General features: G+C 44.3%; 1 protein-coding gene across 5 annotated transcripts in view; it reads right to left on the bottom strand.

Moving 5' to 3' along the window:
• Positions 1-4835: 4835 nt before the first annotated feature.
• MAPKAPK5 (MAPK activated protein kinase 5) overlaps positions 4836-19889 on the bottom strand; it is a 31456-nt gene continuing 16402 nt past the window's right edge. For 4 of the 5 annotated variants that reach the window (XM_064379825.1, XM_012469041.2, XM_012469043.3 and 1 more), the window contains 7 exons: positions 17475-17555; positions 14601-14788; positions 12249-12369; positions 8878-9008; positions 8480-8601; positions 7336-7440; positions 4836-5294 (listed from right to left, as the gene is read on the bottom strand). In XM_064379825.1, the coding sequence (XP_064235895.1) occupies positions 5200-5294; positions 7336-7440; positions 8480-8601; positions 8878-9008; positions 12249-12369; positions 14601-14788; positions 17475-17555 (843 nt within the window). In that variant the 3' untranslated portion in view covers positions 4836-5199. The remainder of the gene's footprint in view (positions 5295-7335; positions 7441-8479; positions 8602-8877; positions 9009-12248; positions 12370-14600; positions 14789-17474; positions 17556-19889) is intronic. The other variant, XM_012469042.2, reaches the window with a different exon arrangement.

A 19889-nucleotide genomic window follows, 5' to 3' on the forward strand; every position in this document is an offset into this window, starting at 1 on the left:
AATATTTCTTTCCTTTGGAACTAAAATTGACCTGTAATGTCTGTGGAAGTCCTTGAATTTGGTTTTGATGTCAATTTCCTTGGTGTATTTAGCAGTACAAATTTAAAAGGAAAAAAGGCCCTACGCATCCATTCCTTACCCAGTTATTCTGTGCATTCTAGATGAAGAAAAATAAAGCTCTACATTTTTTATCTTGCATAAATATAATTTTACCACAAGTCAGATATTTACATGAGATCTTTCACATGAGATATGACTACAGAAAGGAATGTAATGGTACTTTAAGATCTTAACAGCATGAGAGCAGATCAATTTATTCACTATTCCTATTAAATATGTAATTCCTAATACAGATAATAAAATGTATCATTAGCATCTAGCAAGAAAACGTATACTGTCACAAACCCACTAAAAGAATTTACAGCAAGAAAAGTGAGATTATTTCCAGCTGTATTTCTTCTTGTGATTTATGTAAGAGCAAACCTTCTTAAAATTATATTTTGAAAATTATCACAGGTTTTAGGGTGTCTCCCTGTGTCTTAACCAAAATAGGCAGGGTAAATTAACTTAAGCCATTTGGTGGGATAAAATAAGATTCAATAATGGAAGAACATGCTAATCTTTAAATAATTAAAATGAAATATCCAGTTTTCTAATTCTCAAATTGAAACACATTTGCTTCAATAAATACATGCACATACACATACCCACACACAAGACCTGATTTAAATATTTTGGCTTCTTTGACCAACAATTACCATTTCTTCAACTCGTTTTTTTCTCTAATGAATACAAGCAACATAAACTCTTTTTAAAGAGTAGTTCCTGCCAGGCATGGTGGTTTGCACCTGTAATCCCAGCTCTTCAGAAGGCTGAGGCAAGAGGATTGCTTGAGCCCAGGAGTTTGAGTCCAACCTGGGCAACAAAGCAGGATCACATCTATTTATTTAGTTAGTTAGTTTTTATTTATTTCTGAGATTGAGTCTCTGTTGCCCAGGCTAGACTGCAGTGGCATGATCTCCACTCACTGCAACCTCTGCCTCAGGGTTCAAGTGATTCTCCTGCCTCAGCCTCCTGAGCAGCTGGGATTACTGGCATGCACCATCATACCTGGCTAAGTTTTGTATTTTTGTAGAGGCAGAGTTTCACAATGTTGGCCAAGCTGGTCTTGAACTCCTGACCTCAGGTGAGCCACCCGCCTCAGCCTCCCAAAGTGCTGGAATTACACTCGTGAGTCATCATGGCCAGCCCTATCTGTTTCAAACAATAAATTCTGGCATTCTCCTATGTTCATACATTAGAGAGATACAAGTTTTACTACATCAAGCCAACTTTTATAACTGTGGTAAAATCTAAAGGTATTTGATTGATAAGTAATGGCTTTAATTACTACATAATTAGTAAATCATGTAGGCAAACAGGGGAGTATAAAGTGCTGCTTTATAAGAACTGTTTCTACAGTGTTATGTTTCCACAGGTATAGGTGTTAGAGAGGCTAAAAAATGCAAGAAAGACACCGTTTCACTTCCAGTTATGTGCAGATTTCGAGTAGCAAACATAGTGGTTATGTTAAAGCAGAATTTACTACTGGACTAGGACTATACAAACAAAACTCCACTTTGAAGACCAAGCCATGCTGAATCTTTCAAGGCACACTTGCATTACAACAGCTGGGGTATCCTCTGGTATGTTCACAAACTTCCAGCTTAGTGCTCATTTGGACATGTCTGGACACAGCACTTACATTGAGGGCCACATGAATTCAGCTCGAAGTGACTGCAACGTGGGCCAACAGATGCTCAGAGTCAAAGGAAGCATCATTTTGGATACCTTTTTCATCATACCTAAAATTCTGCATACACTGTAGGGGGAAAAAAAGTCATCCTGAGCCTTTTTAGAAGACACCCAAGTCACAAATTTAAGAAGTTACTGATAAACTGGATATGCTAGAAAATTCCTTTAAAGAAAAAGAAGAGTAACAAAGGTAATTACTGACTTTCTCTCCCCATGGAATACTGAACCTCTGCCCTAAGATAGGAAAACTACAGTTGTTCTAATATTACACATGTGGAATTTTCCTAACTGTAAGAAGTAATCTCTAAGATTTGGATTTCACTGGAAAACATAATAGGCACTTAATTCAACTCTCAGCCAAGTTTTCTAGTCAGAAAATTTAAAAACATTTTTTTTTTTTCTGTTGCCTCTTAGATTTTGCCATCATGAAAAGTATTCAGGTCAGGCACAGTGGCTTACGCCTGTAATCCCAGCACTTTGGGAGGCTGAAGCAGACGGATCACAATGTCAGCAATCAGAGACCAGCCTGGCCAATATGGTGAAACCTCATCTCTACTAAAAATACAAAAATTAGCCAGGCATGGTGGTGCACATCTGTAGTCCCAGCTACTCAGGAAGCTGAGGCAGGAGAACTGCACGAGCTGGGGAGGGAGAGGTTGCAGTGAGCCGAGATCGTGCCACTGCACTCCAGCCTGGGTGACAGAGTGAGACTCCGTCTCAGGGGAGGTGGCGGGTAAGTATTTAATTCTCCCTACAGGAAATCCATTTATAACAGTTAGTCACATAAGATTAGTGACAAAAAATAGCTTTTAATTACAAATTCTCCAAGATAAAAAGGAACCAATGTAATAAGGTAATTCTTAAGACACTTTGTGTTTTTATCGTTTATTCCCACAGGCAGTCACACACATACAGGGCATACTAACCAAATGTCACCCTGAAGACTCAGGGTGGAGGAATTACTCAGCACAGTGGAGGAGTTAGAAAAATAAGTCGCTGGTGAGATCAATTTTTTTTTTTCCTGAGACGGAGTTTCGCTCTTGTTACCCAGGCTGGAGTGCAATGGCGCGATCTCGGCTCACCGCAACCTCCGCCTCCTGGGTTTAAGCAATTCTCCGAGGGACTACAGGCGCACACCACCATGCCCAGCTAATTTTTGTATTTTTAGTAGAGACGGGGTTTCACCATGTTGACCAGGATGGTCTAGATCTCTTGACCTCGTGATCCACACGCCTCGGCCTCCCAAAGTGCTGGGATTATAGGCGTGAGCCACCGCGCCCAGCCGAGATCAATTTTGATTGAAGAGAATGCAATGAGAAAAAACTGAGTAACAGATGACTAATCCTGTCTCTCTGCCCTGCAAGTTGGAGTGTACCTGCCAGCTTTTCTATGTACCATGAGTACCCACCAAAAACTGCTTGATGCACACACACACACACACACACACACACACAAACTGGTTACGGAAACCCATATGCACAACAGAAAACTGCAAAAGGACCTAGTCTTATTTTCAAACAGCTGCTCTCTGAGTCAAAATCATGCTTCTTGAAAATGAAGAGTAATAAGCAAGATAAATGAAGCCCAGAGGATACCAACACAAAACCAGGCACACATAGTGAGGAGAAAAAGGGCAGCCTTATGGAAAAAAAACAAAACAAAACTGGATCATCTTACATGATAATCCAATAGGGCTACTTCAATTATATGTATATTTCTCAGACAAATTACTCCAAAAAGAGGACAAGAGGAACAGGGAAAGGAAATAAAGGAAGGCTGCAGGGAAGGGGAAAGGACAAAGCAGGGCCTCGTGGAAGGGGAAAGGGAATCTCCGGTTAAACATACAAAGAATAGGCCGGGCTCGGTGGCTCACGCCTGTAATCCTAGCACTTTGGGAGGATGAGGCGGATGGATCCCAAGGTCAGGGTCTCAAGAATCGTCTGGCCAACATGGTGAAACCCCGCCTCTATCAAAAATACAAAAATTAGCCGGGTGTGGTAGCGGCCACCTGTATTCCCAGATACTTGGGAAGCTGAGGTGGGAGATACTCAGGAGGTTGAGGCAGAAGAATCACTTGAACCCTAGAGGCGGAGGTTGCAGTGAGCCAAGATTGCGCCACTGCACTCCAGTTTGGGCGACAGGGTGAGGCTCTGTCTCAAAAAAAAAAAAGCACACACACTCAAGAAAGCATTTACTGGCTGGGCGTGGTGGCTCACGCCTGTAATCCCAGCACGTTGGGAGGCCAAGGCAGGTGGATCACGAGGTCAAGAGATAGAAACCATCCTGGTCAACATGGTGAAACCCCGTCTCTACTAAAAATACAAAAAATTAGCTGGGCATGGTGGTACGTGCCTGTAATCCCAGCTACTCAGGAGGCTGAGGCAGGAGGATTGCCTGAACCCAGGAGGCGGAGGTTGCGGTGAGCCGAGATCGCGCCACTGCACTCCAGCCTGGGTAACAAGAGCGAAACTCCGTCTCAAAAAAGAAAACATTTACCTTTTGAGATGGAGTCTCGCTCTGTTACCCAGGCTGGAGTGCAGAGGCACGATCTCGGCTCACCGCAACCTCCGCCTCCTGGGTTCAAGAGATTTTCCCGCCTCAGCCTCCCGAGTAGCTGGGACTACAGGAGTGTGCCACCACGCCCAGCTAATTTTGTATTTTTTGTAGAGACAGGGTTTCACCATGTTGGCCAGGCTGGTCTCCATCTCTTGACCTTGTGATCTGCCTGCCTCAGCCTCCCAAAGTGCTGGGATTACAGGTGTGAGCCACCGTGCCCAACTTTGTTAGATTTAAGAAACACCAGTACCCTTTTAACAAATATGACAGAAAGGAAAGATTCCTGCTTTTCTCTAGGGAATTAGGGGCAGGAGCAATGAGGGCTCAGCTCCCTCTTCTTCCATCATGAGCACTGGCTCCCCAAGCTCAAGTATGCTTCCCGTGAGTTCCAGCAGGCAGTCTGCAATGACTGATCCACAAAAATGTCTTGACGCTAGAGCTAATCTAGCAATGGTGCGGAAAAGAAATACACAGGGCAACTGAAACCAGATTCCAGTCCTTGATTGAACTGTTTACTAATCAGAAAGGTCAGTATAGTCAGTCCTTTATCTTCTGCTGGCAAGTGGTTTTTGTATACTTTATTACAAATAAAACAATATTGCTTGACAGCATCATCTGTCATCTTACAAATATATGACTACACAGTCCTAAATAGTGTATTTCTAGGAACTGAGCTTTTCTTAAAAACAAACAATAACTATACTATTATTAAGTCCTGCACCTTAAATCTATACAGCAACTTTAATAAATGTGGAAATGAAATTATGATTTATTAATTTACATAAAATTACTTTATACATTAAAGAATAATTTTTCAAATTGTTACAAAAAACAAATTGGAAGCTGTCATTATTGGGATTCATGGGACGTAGTTTGCTCTTCTATCACCTGCTTCACAATTTCTGCCAGTTTTAGTCGATCTACTTTATCTGTGAATCCACGACCTGAAAGCCAAAAAAAGAACCAGGTCAGTCCTCAAACTCTCAGAGAGGTGGCAGACTCTTGACAGAGACCAGTAAGGTCCATCTTACCAGTATCAAATTCGCCCTTACCAGTGGAGAAACCACCCCCACCACTGATCAAAAGCAGTTCAGATCCCCTATTTTTCAGGTAGCAATTGTACAGTTCCACTAACCTGGCAGTAAAAATCCAAAGCTCACCACAACATACAAGCAAACCACAAAGAGAGACAAGATTTTTGTACTGCATACAGCTGACAAATGACTCATATCCAGAATATAGAAAGAATTCCTATACATCTATAAGAAAGATACAACTCAGTGAAACAAAAAAAATGGGTAAAAGACTTGTATATGTACTTCAACAAAAGAGGAAATCTAACTGGCCCATTAACATTTAAAAAGTACATCAGTGATCAGGGCAATGTAAACTAAAACTACATTGCAATACCAGCTACATACTAACCAGGATAACAAAGATGTTTTTAAGACAATAGCAACAGTTGGTATGGATGTGAAGTAACCAGAACCCCCAAACACTGCTAGTGGGAGTTCATAAATTCATACAACCACTTTGAAAAACTGGTAGTAGTACCCACTAAAGCCAGGCAGATGAAGACCTCCATGAGCCAGCAATTCTAATCCTATACACATAAGATAGCTGAGTTCATCAAAAGACATATACAAGATTATTCACCACAGCCCTTTTCTGAATTTCCCAAACCTGGAAATAATCCTGAAGTCCATTCAACAGTAGAATGGAGAAATACAGCACATATTCGTAGAGTGAGAATGAATGATCTGCTGCTACACAACATGGATGGATCTCATAAATATAATGACGAAAATATAAGTGACTAAAAGAAGTCAGACAAAAAAACAGACTTGTCTGATTCCATTTACAAAGAATACAAAATCGGGCAAAATTAGGTTATAGTGCTAGAAATCAGGACTGTGATTACTCTTGAGGGAGGGAGTGACTGGAAGAGGACATCTACTACATGATCTAGGTGCTGGTTACAGAGGAGTGTTCACTTTGTGAAAATTCACTGAAGTCCATAATTCGTATGTGATCGCTTTTCTAAAATGACATATTTCAAGTTTTTCTTAAAAAAAAAAAAATCCCAGGGAAGTGAGTCTCCTCCAAGAATAGGAATGGCCAGGCTAGAACTTTAGATTTCTTATGGCATGTCTAAGAAACAAGTGAGGCAGGCCGAACACAGTGGCTCATGCCTGTAATCCCAACACGCTGGGAGGCCGAGGTGGGTGGATCACTTGAGGTCAGGAGTTCAAGACCAGCCTGGCCAGAATGGTGAAACCCCGTCTCTACTAAACAAAAATACAAAAACCAGCTGGGCATGAGTGGTGTGCACCTGTAGTCCCAGCTCCTTGGGAGGCTGAGGCAGGAGAATGGTTTGAGCCCAGGAAGCAGAGGTTGCCGTGAGCCAAGATTATGCCACTGCACTCCAACCTGGGGGATAGAGTGAAACTCCATCTCAAAAAAAAAAAGTTAGTTCAAGAAATACATCTCTACCTTATCTGCCTGGGAGAAAAAACTTAACCAGCAGTAGATTTGGCAAACTTTCTCCTCTTTGGTGAAACAGCTTTACTCTAAGCTAAGCAGAGCAGCAGGGTCAGCAGGGTGGACTCGCTGGCACCTTGTCCTCTTTATCCCCTTCAGCATGTGTTGCTCCTTAATGACCTGGTGAACAGTCCTGGTATCTGGGAGTTCTGAAATCAGGGTTTTTTTAACCCAAGTAGTGTGTGATGGGAGCTTTCCAGTGTTGAATCTGCAACACACAATTCACTTGAACTCTGGAAAATAAGTGAAAGGGCCAGACATCCAGATATGCCTAGCAGTTAATGTAGAGCTAACCGGCATTCCACAATGCTCCACTCACTCTCCAGCCAGCCTCACTTCACTTCCAGACAGCCGCAGCTCAGGCCCGGAAGAGATCCTACAACAATGTTATAAACATAATCACTTGTCTGCATTCCTGGGAAAGGGAATGATGAAGACTCCTACCATTCCAGCTGAAGCTTTGCAGAGTATCTCTTAGGAGTTTGCATTCCCGGTTATACTTCCAAGCCTCCTGCATTACTTCATTCAGTTTCTCATCTTCATTCTCTCCTATTGGTAAGGATGAAGAGGAAGTTGCATTTTTCCTGCAGCATCATGCGGTTTTAGTGTGAGAGATGGAAGGACGTGATGTCCAACTGGTTGAAAAATAATGACTGAGTTTGCAAAACTTCACCAGACATGGGCTTTACTGCTAGTCCTTATATTATGTAGACCACATCTGGTATTCAGACTCTTTTACTGTGACATCCTCATACAAATCCTCTGATGGCCCCAGAGTCTTATCGCCAGGGGGAGGGGGATGGGCAACAGGCTATGGCAGATCCTACTGCTGAACAAAAGACACCTGGTCAACCGAAGACCAAAAGTGGGAGAGTGGGCTACCTTCTTTCTTCTAAGCTCATTTCTTACTTTAGAAAGCTATCTGAGGGACACTACATGAGTTCTCTTAAAACCCAAGGAATCTAGGGAGAGAGATAGGTCAACTCAACCATTTTCTGGCCTAATAGGTGAAGTATCTCATTCATCTGATGAGAATAGCCCCTCACACCCTGTTGAGTGGAGACAGAATATAATGAAATAAAGCTTTCACTCCAAAGGACCCACATGTAAGTCACTCTGCCCATGATAAGAGTAGCAGCAGGAGCTGCTTCTCAACTAGGGAGGTGTTCTCATATTTATGAGCTAATGGCAGCCTTGCACTCTAAAGGCTCTAGAAATACTGAACAGTCTGCAATGAGATTCAGACCCTACCCATACTTTCCATTCTCCATCCCCCAACTTGTGCCCTTGTTGTAAAACTAAGAAAACACAAAATTGCATGCTTGCCCCTGACACTGTCAATTAAGTCTAAACTAGAAATTTCACAGAAAACCAAAGGAGGGGTAGAACTTAACTGCATTTCTGAGCTCCCACTGTTCAATCTTTTTAGTGGGCACAGACTACCTTATATAATGTACTTTTCTTATAACACAAGATGAAACAACCCAGAATTAAACCATTCCTTTTGCCATGTGCATGCATACACCTCCCCCCACCCTCTCTCCACCCCACCTACCCCCCGACACAGAGGATTAGTAAATGGTGTGACCTTTACCAGCCTGGGGGAGAATACACTGAGCAATCACATCTCGGAGTTTTTCCAAGGCAACATTAGAATCCTCAGCTCCATTCTCGTGGTCGTGGATATAGACACTGTCCTTTGGCTTGGTGCTTTAAGAGTTTGAGGGAGAGGTAATGACAACATGAGACCCCAAAAACCAACTCTGGACAGATACTAACTCTAAACATAAGGCAACATATTTCAGAAAAACAATGATAGAGTATGTCCAACTCCTGATACTATTTAAAGAGCTTATCCTCTCCACCCTCTTGAGAGGCCAAAGAAAGGTAGACCCCTGGCCGAGCAAGTTAAATTTCTTAAATTTCAGAACCCAGTACTCAGCCATTCCAGCCATGAAGAAGAATCAAAGAAATAAGCTCAGTTACCCAAGTAATTTCCTCTTCCGCAGAATGGGGTTGTTCACTGAGTGCAGGGGTTTGAGGCTGACTTTCAGATCCTGAATTCTCATGTTGGCCAACTGTTCCGCATGTGCCTGCTGGATTCCTGCAACCACTGCCTGAATGCAAACACTGCCGTCAGTTTTTCATATTCATTGCTGGGCACCTAAAAAGCCAGTCTAAGAAAGTGGAAAGGAAAAGCTCAAGGTACTAAGAATGCAATTTCACTCTTATGCTGAAGGAATATAAATATTTTGATAAGGCGGAGGACTCTTCCCCATGGATCAGCAGGAACCAGGGAACAACAGGCCAACCAAAGGTCACACAACAGCTAGCCTTTCTTCCCTGGTCGGGAGACAGAAATTCAAGTAAGAAATACCAGCAGGACCCCCACTCACAGCCACTGCTGAGGGGAAGTGTAAAGAGAGGCACATATGGACATCAGCAGAAAGGCTGGCAGGCTGCTGCCCAAGAAGCCTTACAGATGGGACTGATTCACCTAACCCTGATGGCTCAGAGCCCTGACCATCTCACATGGTGGGCATGGCCAAGCCTGTGGCCACATGATCGAGGCCACAACCAGTCAAGTAATTTACAGTGAGAAATAGCTGTCATGGAGTCTGGAACTCTTGAAGTTTGTGCTTTTATGAACAGTGTATGCTCTCATTATGGGCAGACCAAATCAGCAGAAGGCTTCATAGGAATATGATCCCATTTTTGTATTTTAAAAGAAGGACAAACTGTGTATGTGTGTGTGTATCCCAGAAAACGATCAGAAAGTATACATCAAGCCACAGATTACCTCACCTCTGAGGGTTGAGACTGTGGCAGGGAAATGAAAGGGAAATTTTACTTTTTCTTTTAATACCACTGTATTATCTGAATTTTCACAACAAAATTTGACAATTTTTTATTTTTTTTTGAGATGGAATCTTGCTCTGTCTCCCAGGGGCTGGAGTGCAGTGGAATGTTGACTCACTGCAACCTTTGCCCCCAGGTTCAAGCAATTCTCCTGCTTCAACCTCCCGAGTAGCTGGGATTACAGGCATGTGCCACCACGCCCAGCTAATTTTTGTATTTTTAGTAGAGACACGGTTTCACCATGTTGGCCAGGCTGGTCTCGAATTCTTGACCTCAAGTGATCCACCCACCTCAGTCTCCCAAAGTGCTGGGATTACAGGTAGGAGTCACTAAGCCTGGCCAAAATTTGACAACTTTTAAAAGCAGTTACACCTATAGTCCCAGCACTTTGGGAGGCCAAGGCGGGCAGGACGCCTGAGATCAGAAGTTCAAGACTGGCCTGACCAACCCATCTCTACTAAAATTACAAAATTAGCTGGGTGTGGTGGCACACGCCTATAATCTCAGCTACTCTGGAGGCTGAGGTAGGAGAATGGCTTGAGCCTGGGAGGCAGAGGTTACAGTGAGCCAAGATCACACCATCGCACTCCAGCCTGGGAAACGAGTAAAACTCCCATCTCAAAAAAAAACAACAACAACAACAGTAGTTCCATGGTGTGCATGACATTAGATCAGGAAAAGCTGGAACTCATTTACGGGTTCTGTATTAGCTATGCCTTTCTGCATCTTCACATCCATTTAATCAGTAATGGCCTGGCCGAAGAAGGAAACAGCTGAAGGTCGTGAGCTCAGGCTCCTAGACAGGGCTTGGGTGGAGAGTGTTCTACACTTCCAAAGTTGACCATTCACATCCTGACCACTTTTTTTAAGACACTCTCGTTCTGTTGCCCAGGCTGGTGTGCAGTGGTAGATCTTGGCTCACTGCAACCTCTGCCTACTGGGCTCAAGCGATTCTCCTGCCTCAGCCTCCCGAGTAGCTGGGATTACAGGTGCTTGCCACCACGCCTGGCTCATTTTTGTATTTTCGGTAGAGATGAGGTTTCCCCATTTCGGCCAGGCTGGTCTTGAATTCTTGACCTTAAGTGATCCGCCCACCTCAGCCTCCCAAAGTGCTGGAATTACAGGCCACCACATCTGGCCTTATCTCCTCATTTTTAAGATCTTAAGGATTGCCACACTATAACCTCTATGTGCTGACAACCAGCATCTAAGTAATCCCTTTGGACTTTGCAATGACCAAACTGTTTCTGGACTACAGGAAGACAACCACCTACAAATCAAAGAGAAGGCAGAGAACTGTACTTTCCAGTTCTCCTTTTTCTTCCATGCTCCAGCTAAACTTAGAAAGAGACTTCTAACACTTCCACCCTACCCCTTCAAGATGTTAACACTCAAGTCTCTGTCATTGCTTTGAGCTCCCAGCCACACTATGGTCCCACCCTATACATCTCATTCATTTGAATGTTCCTCTGCCACCTCAATCTCTAAACCCTAAGAGACTTCCTCTCACCCAAACCAGCCTCCTTCCTAATTTGTCAATGTTATCACCAGTTATGCCACTCCTGTCCCCTTATATCTAGTCTGTCACCAAAAACTGCAGAAATTTTTTTTGAAAAACATTTAGCCTATTCATTAACCTCTACCTCTCTGCTCCCATAGCCACCCCCGGCTTCTAGATTACTGCAGAAGTATTAGGTTGGCAAGTCTGCAAGTTGCCAAGTCTGACTGGCCATCTCTAAATACCTTCCTAGTGGCAAATCTCAAAAAGCTATTATGACCTCTCAGTTGCATCCCACTTAGACTTAAATCCCTCTGTCTACTTGCAAAGCCTGGCCCTGTCACACCCATCTCATTAACTTCCCATTAGTGAGGCCAAGTTGTTTTTCCCAATGATGTATTTGGATCTCTGTTTTTTTGCTTATGCTGTTTACCACACATGGGCATTTACACTGTCTACTCAAATTCTTCAAGGACAGCGCATGCCTGAACATGAGAAAGAGCTCAAATGCTGCCACATAATAGACAGTGAATACATGTGAGGGGTTCTGCCTTCTCTTTGGGCAAATTACATCCCTTCAAAGATGTGCTCTTTTTCTGAATTCCCACAGCATTCACAGAAAATTTAACATGCAAAGCTCTGATGTTTGAAATGTTCCCTCTGTTTCATGTTTATTGGCCTTGCCCTCCCAGCCAGTCTCCTTTAAAGCCTCGGGGGAAGGGAGGGTATCTTAAAGTGCTCTGTGCCCCCAGCCCCGTTGCAGAAATATGGAGGCTATTCCTTTGAGTGCTCCCTTAGTGCATATTCACCAGGCCTTGATTTGGTCTTTTACCGAAAGAAGTTCCTTATTCTGGATCCTGACTCTCAGGAAACCAGAGATGTTTCTTTGGGAAAGATCGTGTCCTGTGCACTGTTTTGCCTTTAGCCCCTCACTAAGTCAAGCCCCAGCACGCCTTCCCAACACAGCCTTTTCAGCCAATAAATAAGCATCATTCAAAACCTTGTCCATCATCAGCTGAGCAGAAGGCAGCACATTATCCAGGGCCTCAGTGGAATTGAGCCAGGGGTGGTCCAGCACTCCTTCGATGGTAAGTCTCTCCTCCGGTTTGACCTTCAGGAGCCTGTGGAGAAAATGGCAACAGGGCTGCCACGCACAGTTGCTACTACCAAGAGGCCATAGGAAGTCCCTGGGCCTGGCTCTAAACAGCTCTGGCTGCTTCTGACTTCTGCAAGCCTGGGCTTTCCACCTGCAGAGCACAGGGGGGATTCTAGTCTCCAGCCACTTCCAGGGCTACTATGGCTTGAGGCAGTCCTTTCTATACTGGAAAAAGTGAGATTGAAATGGTAGAAAAGGGCTTAATCCAGTGGTACTTCTGAGTTCTAGGGTTTACTAAGATAATCCTACATATGGCTTAGAGTTCCTGAGACCTTGAATCTCCATACTGAGATTTCTAGGACAATGGGTTCTAACTTCCAAAAGGAACTCCAAGTGCTCTTTTGTCTGATAGTGGCTGCAAAATTAGTTGAAGGGTCATGAGGTTCTGGAAAAGCAGGTTGCTACGCTTGATAAAACTCTTAGATGTCACCATATGGCAGGACATGAACCAATTATTCCACAGACATTTAAAAGCTAAAAACCTAGAGTCTCTGAGACGGGGATGGCATTTCCTTCTAAGCCCAGGGTGCTACTTCTGTGCCGTCTGCCTTCAGATCATGCTTCTTTCCATCTCATTCATTCCCGCTGATGCGGTTCCTAGCTCATCTCAGCACGTTCCCTCCTTCCAACTCCATCTCCTCTCATTACAAATGTCAGGACAACATGCCTAACTGCTCCTCAGCTTGTCTGCAACCTTCTTCTGGATCATTCTGAACGGATGGCTTCAGATTCTAAAGAAAGGATTATCTGGAAAATCCCAAAACCAAAAAGATAATCAGTGTTGCTCTACAGACGGGAAATGTATTCTACAGAAAACTGGCAAAGAACTACTTCCAGGACATTGAGGTTTTGGTCAAATAGCTGGGAATACAGCAAGGGAACAGCATGTGAGGACAGATGGTGATTTAATCATTGCACCCACGTTCCTAAAAACTTTTGTCTCTTTAAGAAAACAGTCCCTCTTTATAGCACACAGCACCTGCTCCCAACCCCCCACCCCTCCCACCCTCCAATCAACAGGACAAGCTCCCTTCTGAAAGGGAGTATGGAGAAATGGCGATACTGTCAGGAGACAGCTCCCAGGTACTGCCCTAAACACGCACCTTCATCCCATCACAGAGGAAGAAACTGACCAACAAAGGAGACACTTCTCAGTGAAGCCCCAGCAGTGGGAAGACAGGTACAGTGCCTAAGGCCACGGGCAACCAAGCCTCCCACACATGTGGGTGGAAAAACAAATATATTCCAATTTAGGTCTGACATCTTACCTAGCCCTCCGGCTACCAAAGGACTCTGAATGTCAACTCTCCCTCATCTACTCACTAGCGGTAATTCTTCTCTGTTTTTGTCTTTTTTATTTTTCTTATTTTCACTAGCCGTAATTCTTACTAAATCTTCCCATCTTAAGATATGTCAGAGCAGCCAGGTGCAGTGGCTCACGCCTGTAATCCCAGCACTTTGGGAGGCTGAGGTGGGCAGATCACTTGAGGTCAGTAGTTTGAGACCAGCCTGGCCAACATGGTGAAACCCCATCTCTACTAAAAATACAAGAATTAGCCAGGCGTGCTGGCGTGCGCCTGTAATCCCAGCCACTTGGGAGACTGAGGCAGCAGAATCACGTGAACCCAGGAGGCAGAGGTTGCAGTAAGCCAAGGTTGAGCCACTGTACTCTAGCCTGGGCAACAGAGCAAGATTCCATCTCAAAAAAAAAAAAAGGATATGTCAGAGCAACCAACTGGCCATGGGATGGTAAAGGGTGGGATCCAGGCCTGACAAACCCACATGCCCACAGCATCCAAGGAATGAAAAACCGAATGTGGTGTCATCATCTTAGCACCTAGTTCACTTCCTGGCATTGTGTGTCCCAAATGACGTGCCAGCTCACATGCAAGGAGGAGAGCACACCAGGTTTCTAATTTAGGGTCTTGAATTAATGTGCAGAGACTGGCTACAGAGGGACCTGGGTTCACACCCTGGGGACAAAATCTAGGGATGCAACAGGAGGGAGGAAAGCTTCGTCCGCACCGAGGTGCAGACACTGAGAACAGTCACCTCAGGCTCCAGAGAGATTTCTGTGATATTAAAACGGGAAGGAGCCTGCCTGGGAAACCAGTGACTTTTCTCCACCCACATTCCCTTGAGCTCCACCACCTGGAGGCCTCCTTGGCCTCGCTGCCCAGCAGCCCGCAAACTCACTTCCTTACAACATCTTTGGCCATCTCTGAGATCTGACTCCACTCTTCCTCTGGGAACTCAAAACTGCCTGTCATGATCTTTCTCCGCATATCCTTTGGGATAGTCCGGCTGTGGTGTTTGGAGTAAAAAGGAGGATATCCGCACAGCATCACATAGATTATCACCCCTAGGGACCACAAGTCACAGCTCTGAAAACAAAAAAGAAAATGGTCACTCACAGCAGAAGCAGAGCCCCCAAATAAAGCCTCCATGACAGGCCCAGAAATAACCCCTGCAATATACAGGCTGCTATCACCTAGAGTCACTTAACAGGCAAGGAAAGCTGAAGGAAGTCTTAAGAGAACTAGCCTTTCTCTCCATATTTTCAATAAGCTACCAATACTACATACATGCATCCCATCATACAAAGCCAGCCTGGGATGAAATAAACAGGTACTTTCATTCTCACTCTTCAGGCCCAAGCATCTATCTGATCCTTGTGTACAGGTATAGGATGCTTTGCCCAGCCAGAAAAGTAATAGATACAAACCAGCTGGTTGTGAAACCTATATGTAGAAACAAAGCAACTAAGACACAGGTAGTCTCACCTACAATATAGCACAGGCCACTTCATAAAGGCCCAAAGCAGTTTGATACAGATCATGGAGAGGACTGGAGAGAAGAACAGAAGATCTAAATGCATTCCTTTGACCATGAAGCGACTCACTAAGTCCAATTGCAAGCTCTTACACCATTCTGGGGGAAGATACTGTGAAAAAAACAAAACTGCTACCAACTACCATGTCTGCAGGTAGTAAGATGACTCCATGGCCTATAATCACTGCATAAAGAAAGGACTGCTATTTCAGTTAAATGCAGTTCTATTTGCTTTGAAAACCGGGTCTGCAGAGGCTTCAATTCAAGCCTTTCTTGAACGATCAGATAAAAGAGGTGTCTGCCTAAGATGGCAGCCCAGTGAGCCTACCACTCCCTCACACCACAGCTGTGTGCTGCTCTGAGAAGTGAGCCTGCCACTGGGGCCACACAACCCCTCACACCACAGCTGTGTGCTACTTTGAGCAAAGGCTAGATAACAGGGCGTCTCAGCTACTCTCACCCATGTTTTCTTTCTTTTGTTTTTTTTTTTGCGACAGCATCTCGCTCTGTTGCCAGGCTGGAGTGCAGTGGCGTGATCTTGGCTCACTACAACCTCCTCCTCCCCGGTTCAAGTGATTCTCGTGCCTCAGCCTCCACCACGCCCAGCTAATTTTTTGTGTTTTTAGTAGAGACAGGGTTTCACCATGTTGGCCAGGCTGGTCTCGAACTCTTGACCTCATGATCCACCTGCCTTGGCCTCCCCAAGTGCTGGGATTAGAGGCGTGAGCCACCACACCTGGCCTGCCCATGTTTTCACATTATACTAGTAGATATTTGTGGATGACATAACTCATGCTGTAGAACAGAATCACAGTATAAAAGTACAGGGGTGGAAAGGGACCTTCAATCCCTCACTTTCCAGAAAGGAAACTAATACTGCAGAGATCACGTCATCTCTCAGGTCTTCTGTCAAGAGTGAAACCAAGTGACCTCAACAATGTCACATAAAGAGTAGTGGAGCCACAGCAAGTGTCCCAGCCTACTGCCTTTTTACCATTCTGAGGCCCTTCTCTGTCATCTATAGCTAGCCTCAAGTCTCCAAGTAGCATCATTTTTTTTTTGATCTACTTACTCAGTGACTCCAGGGCCTGTTTCAAGAGGCCCTAAACCTCTTGTGCTTTAGAATAGATAGGATCAGGTGAGTGTGGTGGTTCATGCCCATAATCCCAGCACTTTGGGAGGCTGAGGCGGGTGGGTCACCTGAGGTCAGGAGTTCAAGACCACCCTGGCCAACAGGGCGAAACTGGTCTCTACTAAAAATACAAAAAATTAGGCAGGCACAGTGGCAGGTGCCTGTAATCCCAGCTACTTTGGAGACTAAGGCAGGAGAATTGTTTGAACTTGGGAGAAGGAAGTTACAGTGAGCTGAGATCACACCATTGCACTCCCGCCTAGGTGACAAAGCAAGACTCTGTCTCAAGAAAAAAAAAAAAAAAGAATAGACAGGATCAATATATCGGCCACAGGCCAGGCGCAGTGGCTCACATCTCTAATCCCAGCACTTTGGGAGGCTGAGGAGGGTGAATCACTTGAGGTCAGGAGTTTGAGACCAGCTTGGCCAACATGGAGAAACCCTATCTCTACTAAAAATACAAAAATTAGCCAAGTGTGGTGGCGTGAGCCTGTAATCTCAGCTACTTGGGAGGCTGAGGCAGGAGAATCACTTGAGCACGGGAGGCGGAGGTTTCAGTGAGCTGAGAAAACGCCACTGTACTCCAGTCTGGGCAATAGAGCAAGACTCTGTCTCAAAAAAAAAAAAATGTGGGCTACAGATTAAGAACCATAATAGTACCAAGTAACATTTAGGAGACCTTGCTATGTGTATCAGATACTGTTCTACATTGGGTATTTTATGAAGTAGAAAGAATAGTACCATAAATGACCACAAAGTGTTCCCTAGCTTCTGTGTCTCAGAAATGGCCTCCCCCTCAAAACACAAGCCAACCACATCTTTTCAGTGTGGCCAGTGGATTGTACAGACAGTCAAAAAAATAACCTGACAGGTGTTCACAGCCCCTAATTACTGCTGCAAAAGCAAAATGGGTACAAACCTTATTTGGTATTTCATCAAACAAAAACTTGAATTCCAAATACTTTTCTGCAAGTCTGGCTGCTTCCTTGGGGCAGGAAAATCAAGAGGTGAGAATGCAATTGGCCACATTCCTAGAAGGCCACAAACACCTCACTAAAGAGGAGACACTGCATCTGCTTAATGAAGAGAAATATCTCTTCCCGTACCTTGTTATAAGTGTAGGGCGTCGGTGAGGTAGGTATGATGCCAGATTTCTCCTTCTGATGCCTTCTCTGTGCCTCCAGTACCTGTCAAGAGTCAGACCAAAGGGGACCATTTACTGAAAATCACACCACTGATAACCTGCCTTGAGACAGGCTACTATAAGACTGAAGAAGGTAGACAACTGGCAATCAGCCATCAAAAAAAAAAAAAAAACTCCACATAAACACTACACTTCCAAAAACTTTTTTTCTTAAAACCAGTAATTTATCCATCAGCCAAGGAAAGACCCAGGTCAAGGACATGAAGATGAAGTTCCTAGAGAAGATTCCTCTCTCATTCTGGCCCATCAAGTAGTCTGAGAACACTGACTTTTTCCGGGGATAATCCCTTACACCTGTGCAAAAGCAGACCTGAACTGTCCAGATCAGCTTCAAGGCATCTGTCACCATCAGGGACTGTAACAGTCACATCAGTCTAGGTGTTCAGTGCTCCAAGGAGGTAGCCATTGCCACTGTGGGACCATCATCCTGGCCAACCTCTCCAATGTCCCATGAGGAGGGACTTCAGAGGGGGGCACATTAGCAACCTCAAACTGGTCCTTGAAAGATGACAGGATGCTGAGGCTCTGTGCTAGGGCACTTCATCCCACACCCAGACCTACTTGATACCGTCTCGGCCCCTGTGCCCACTAAGCTGCGTGGATGGAAGATACAACTGCTCCAGCTTAGCTGGGGGCTGCACTGCCACCTTGGGCAACTTTGCAAAGGCCACCTTCAATGCCGTCTCTAAGACCTGCAGCTATCTTACCTAACAGAAATCACTGACCATCTTACAAAAACCTACACCAGTCTCCATGCAGAGGAGCTGGGCTCCAACTGTGACCACCACATAGAGTTTTTACACAAGAACAATAAAGTGAATGAATTAAACCTGAAAAATAAAACAACATTCACAACAGCAGAAAAAATATTAAACATTAAGAATAAATCTCACAAAGATGTGAGAGACCTATAAACTGACTACATAATATTGCTGAATAAAATTATGAGGCAAACATCAATGGAGTGATACAGCTTGCTTATAGGTTAGAAAGCTCAATATCACTAAAATCTTAGCACCCCCAAATTGAATGACAGCTCTAAAACAACCCCAGTCAAAACTCCCAGTAGTTTTTTATAGAAATCAACAGCTGACTTTAAAGTTTACATGGAAATGCAAAGAAGTCAGAATAGCAAAAACAACTTTGAAAATGAAGAACAGGGCCGGGCGCGGTGACTCACGCCTGTAATCCCAGCACTTTGGGAGGCCGAGGAGGGTGGATCACGAGGTCAAGAGATCGAGACCATCCTGGTCAACAGGGTGAAACCCCGTCTCTACTAAAAATACAAAAAATTAGCTGGGCATGGTGGCGCGTGCCTGTAATTCCAGCTACTCAGGAGGCTGAGGCAGGAGAATTGCCTGAACCCAGGAAACAGAGGTTGTGGTGAGCCGAGATCGCGCCATTGCACTGCAGCCTGGGTAACAAGAGCAAAACTCTGTCTCAAAAAAAAAAAAAAAGAAAACATCAGAGAAAATATTTATGCCCATGGATCTCAGGAACAAAAAGTACTAAGCATTAAAAAAAAAATGGTGAAATAAACTTGATTAAAATTCAAAACTGGCCAGGCATGGTGGTTCACGCCTGTAATCCCAGCACTTTGGGAGGCTGAGGCAGGTGGATCACGAGGTCAAGAGATTGAGACCATCCTGGCCAACATAGTGAAACTCCGTCTCTACTAAAAATACAAAAAATTAGCTGGATGTGGTGGCACATGCCTGTAATCCCAGCTACCTGGGAGGCTGAGACAGGAGAATTGCTTGAACACAGGAGGCAGAGGTTGCGGTGAGCCGAGAATGTGCCATTGCACTCCAGCCTGGGCAATAAGAGCGAAACTCTGTCTCAAAAAAAAAAGAAAATTAAAATTCAAAACTTCTGCTATTCAAAGGCCATTAAGAAAATTAAAAGGCAAGTCACAGACTGCAAGAAATATTACATATATATATATATATATATATATATATATATGGAAGGCACAATAATGGGCCCCCCAAGATGTCCATGTTATCATCCCTGGGATTATGTTACCCTGTATTGCAGAAGAATTAAGAATCTTAAAATGGGGAGTTATCCAGGTAAGGCCAGTGTGATCAGTAGGGTCCTTAGAAGAGGCAGGCAAGAAGGTCAAAGTCATAGAGAGAGACATTGGAAGATGCTATACTACTGGCTTTGATGATGAAGGAAGAGGCTACAAGCCAAATAATGTAGGCAGCCTCTAGAAGCTAGAAGAGACAGGAAATGGATTCTCCCCTAGAGCCTTCAGAAGCAACACAGTCCTGCTGACACCTTGATTATAGCACTGAGTACCATTTCAGACTTC

This window comes from Aotus nancymaae, unplaced genomic scaffold (assembly GCF_030222135.1).
Source record: "Aotus nancymaae isolate 86718 unplaced genomic scaffold, 86718_ANA_hifiasm-v0.15.2.pri h1tg000021l, whole genome shotgun sequence".
Taxonomy (NCBI): domain Eukaryota; kingdom Metazoa; phylum Chordata; class Mammalia; order Primates; family Aotidae; genus Aotus; species Aotus nancymaae.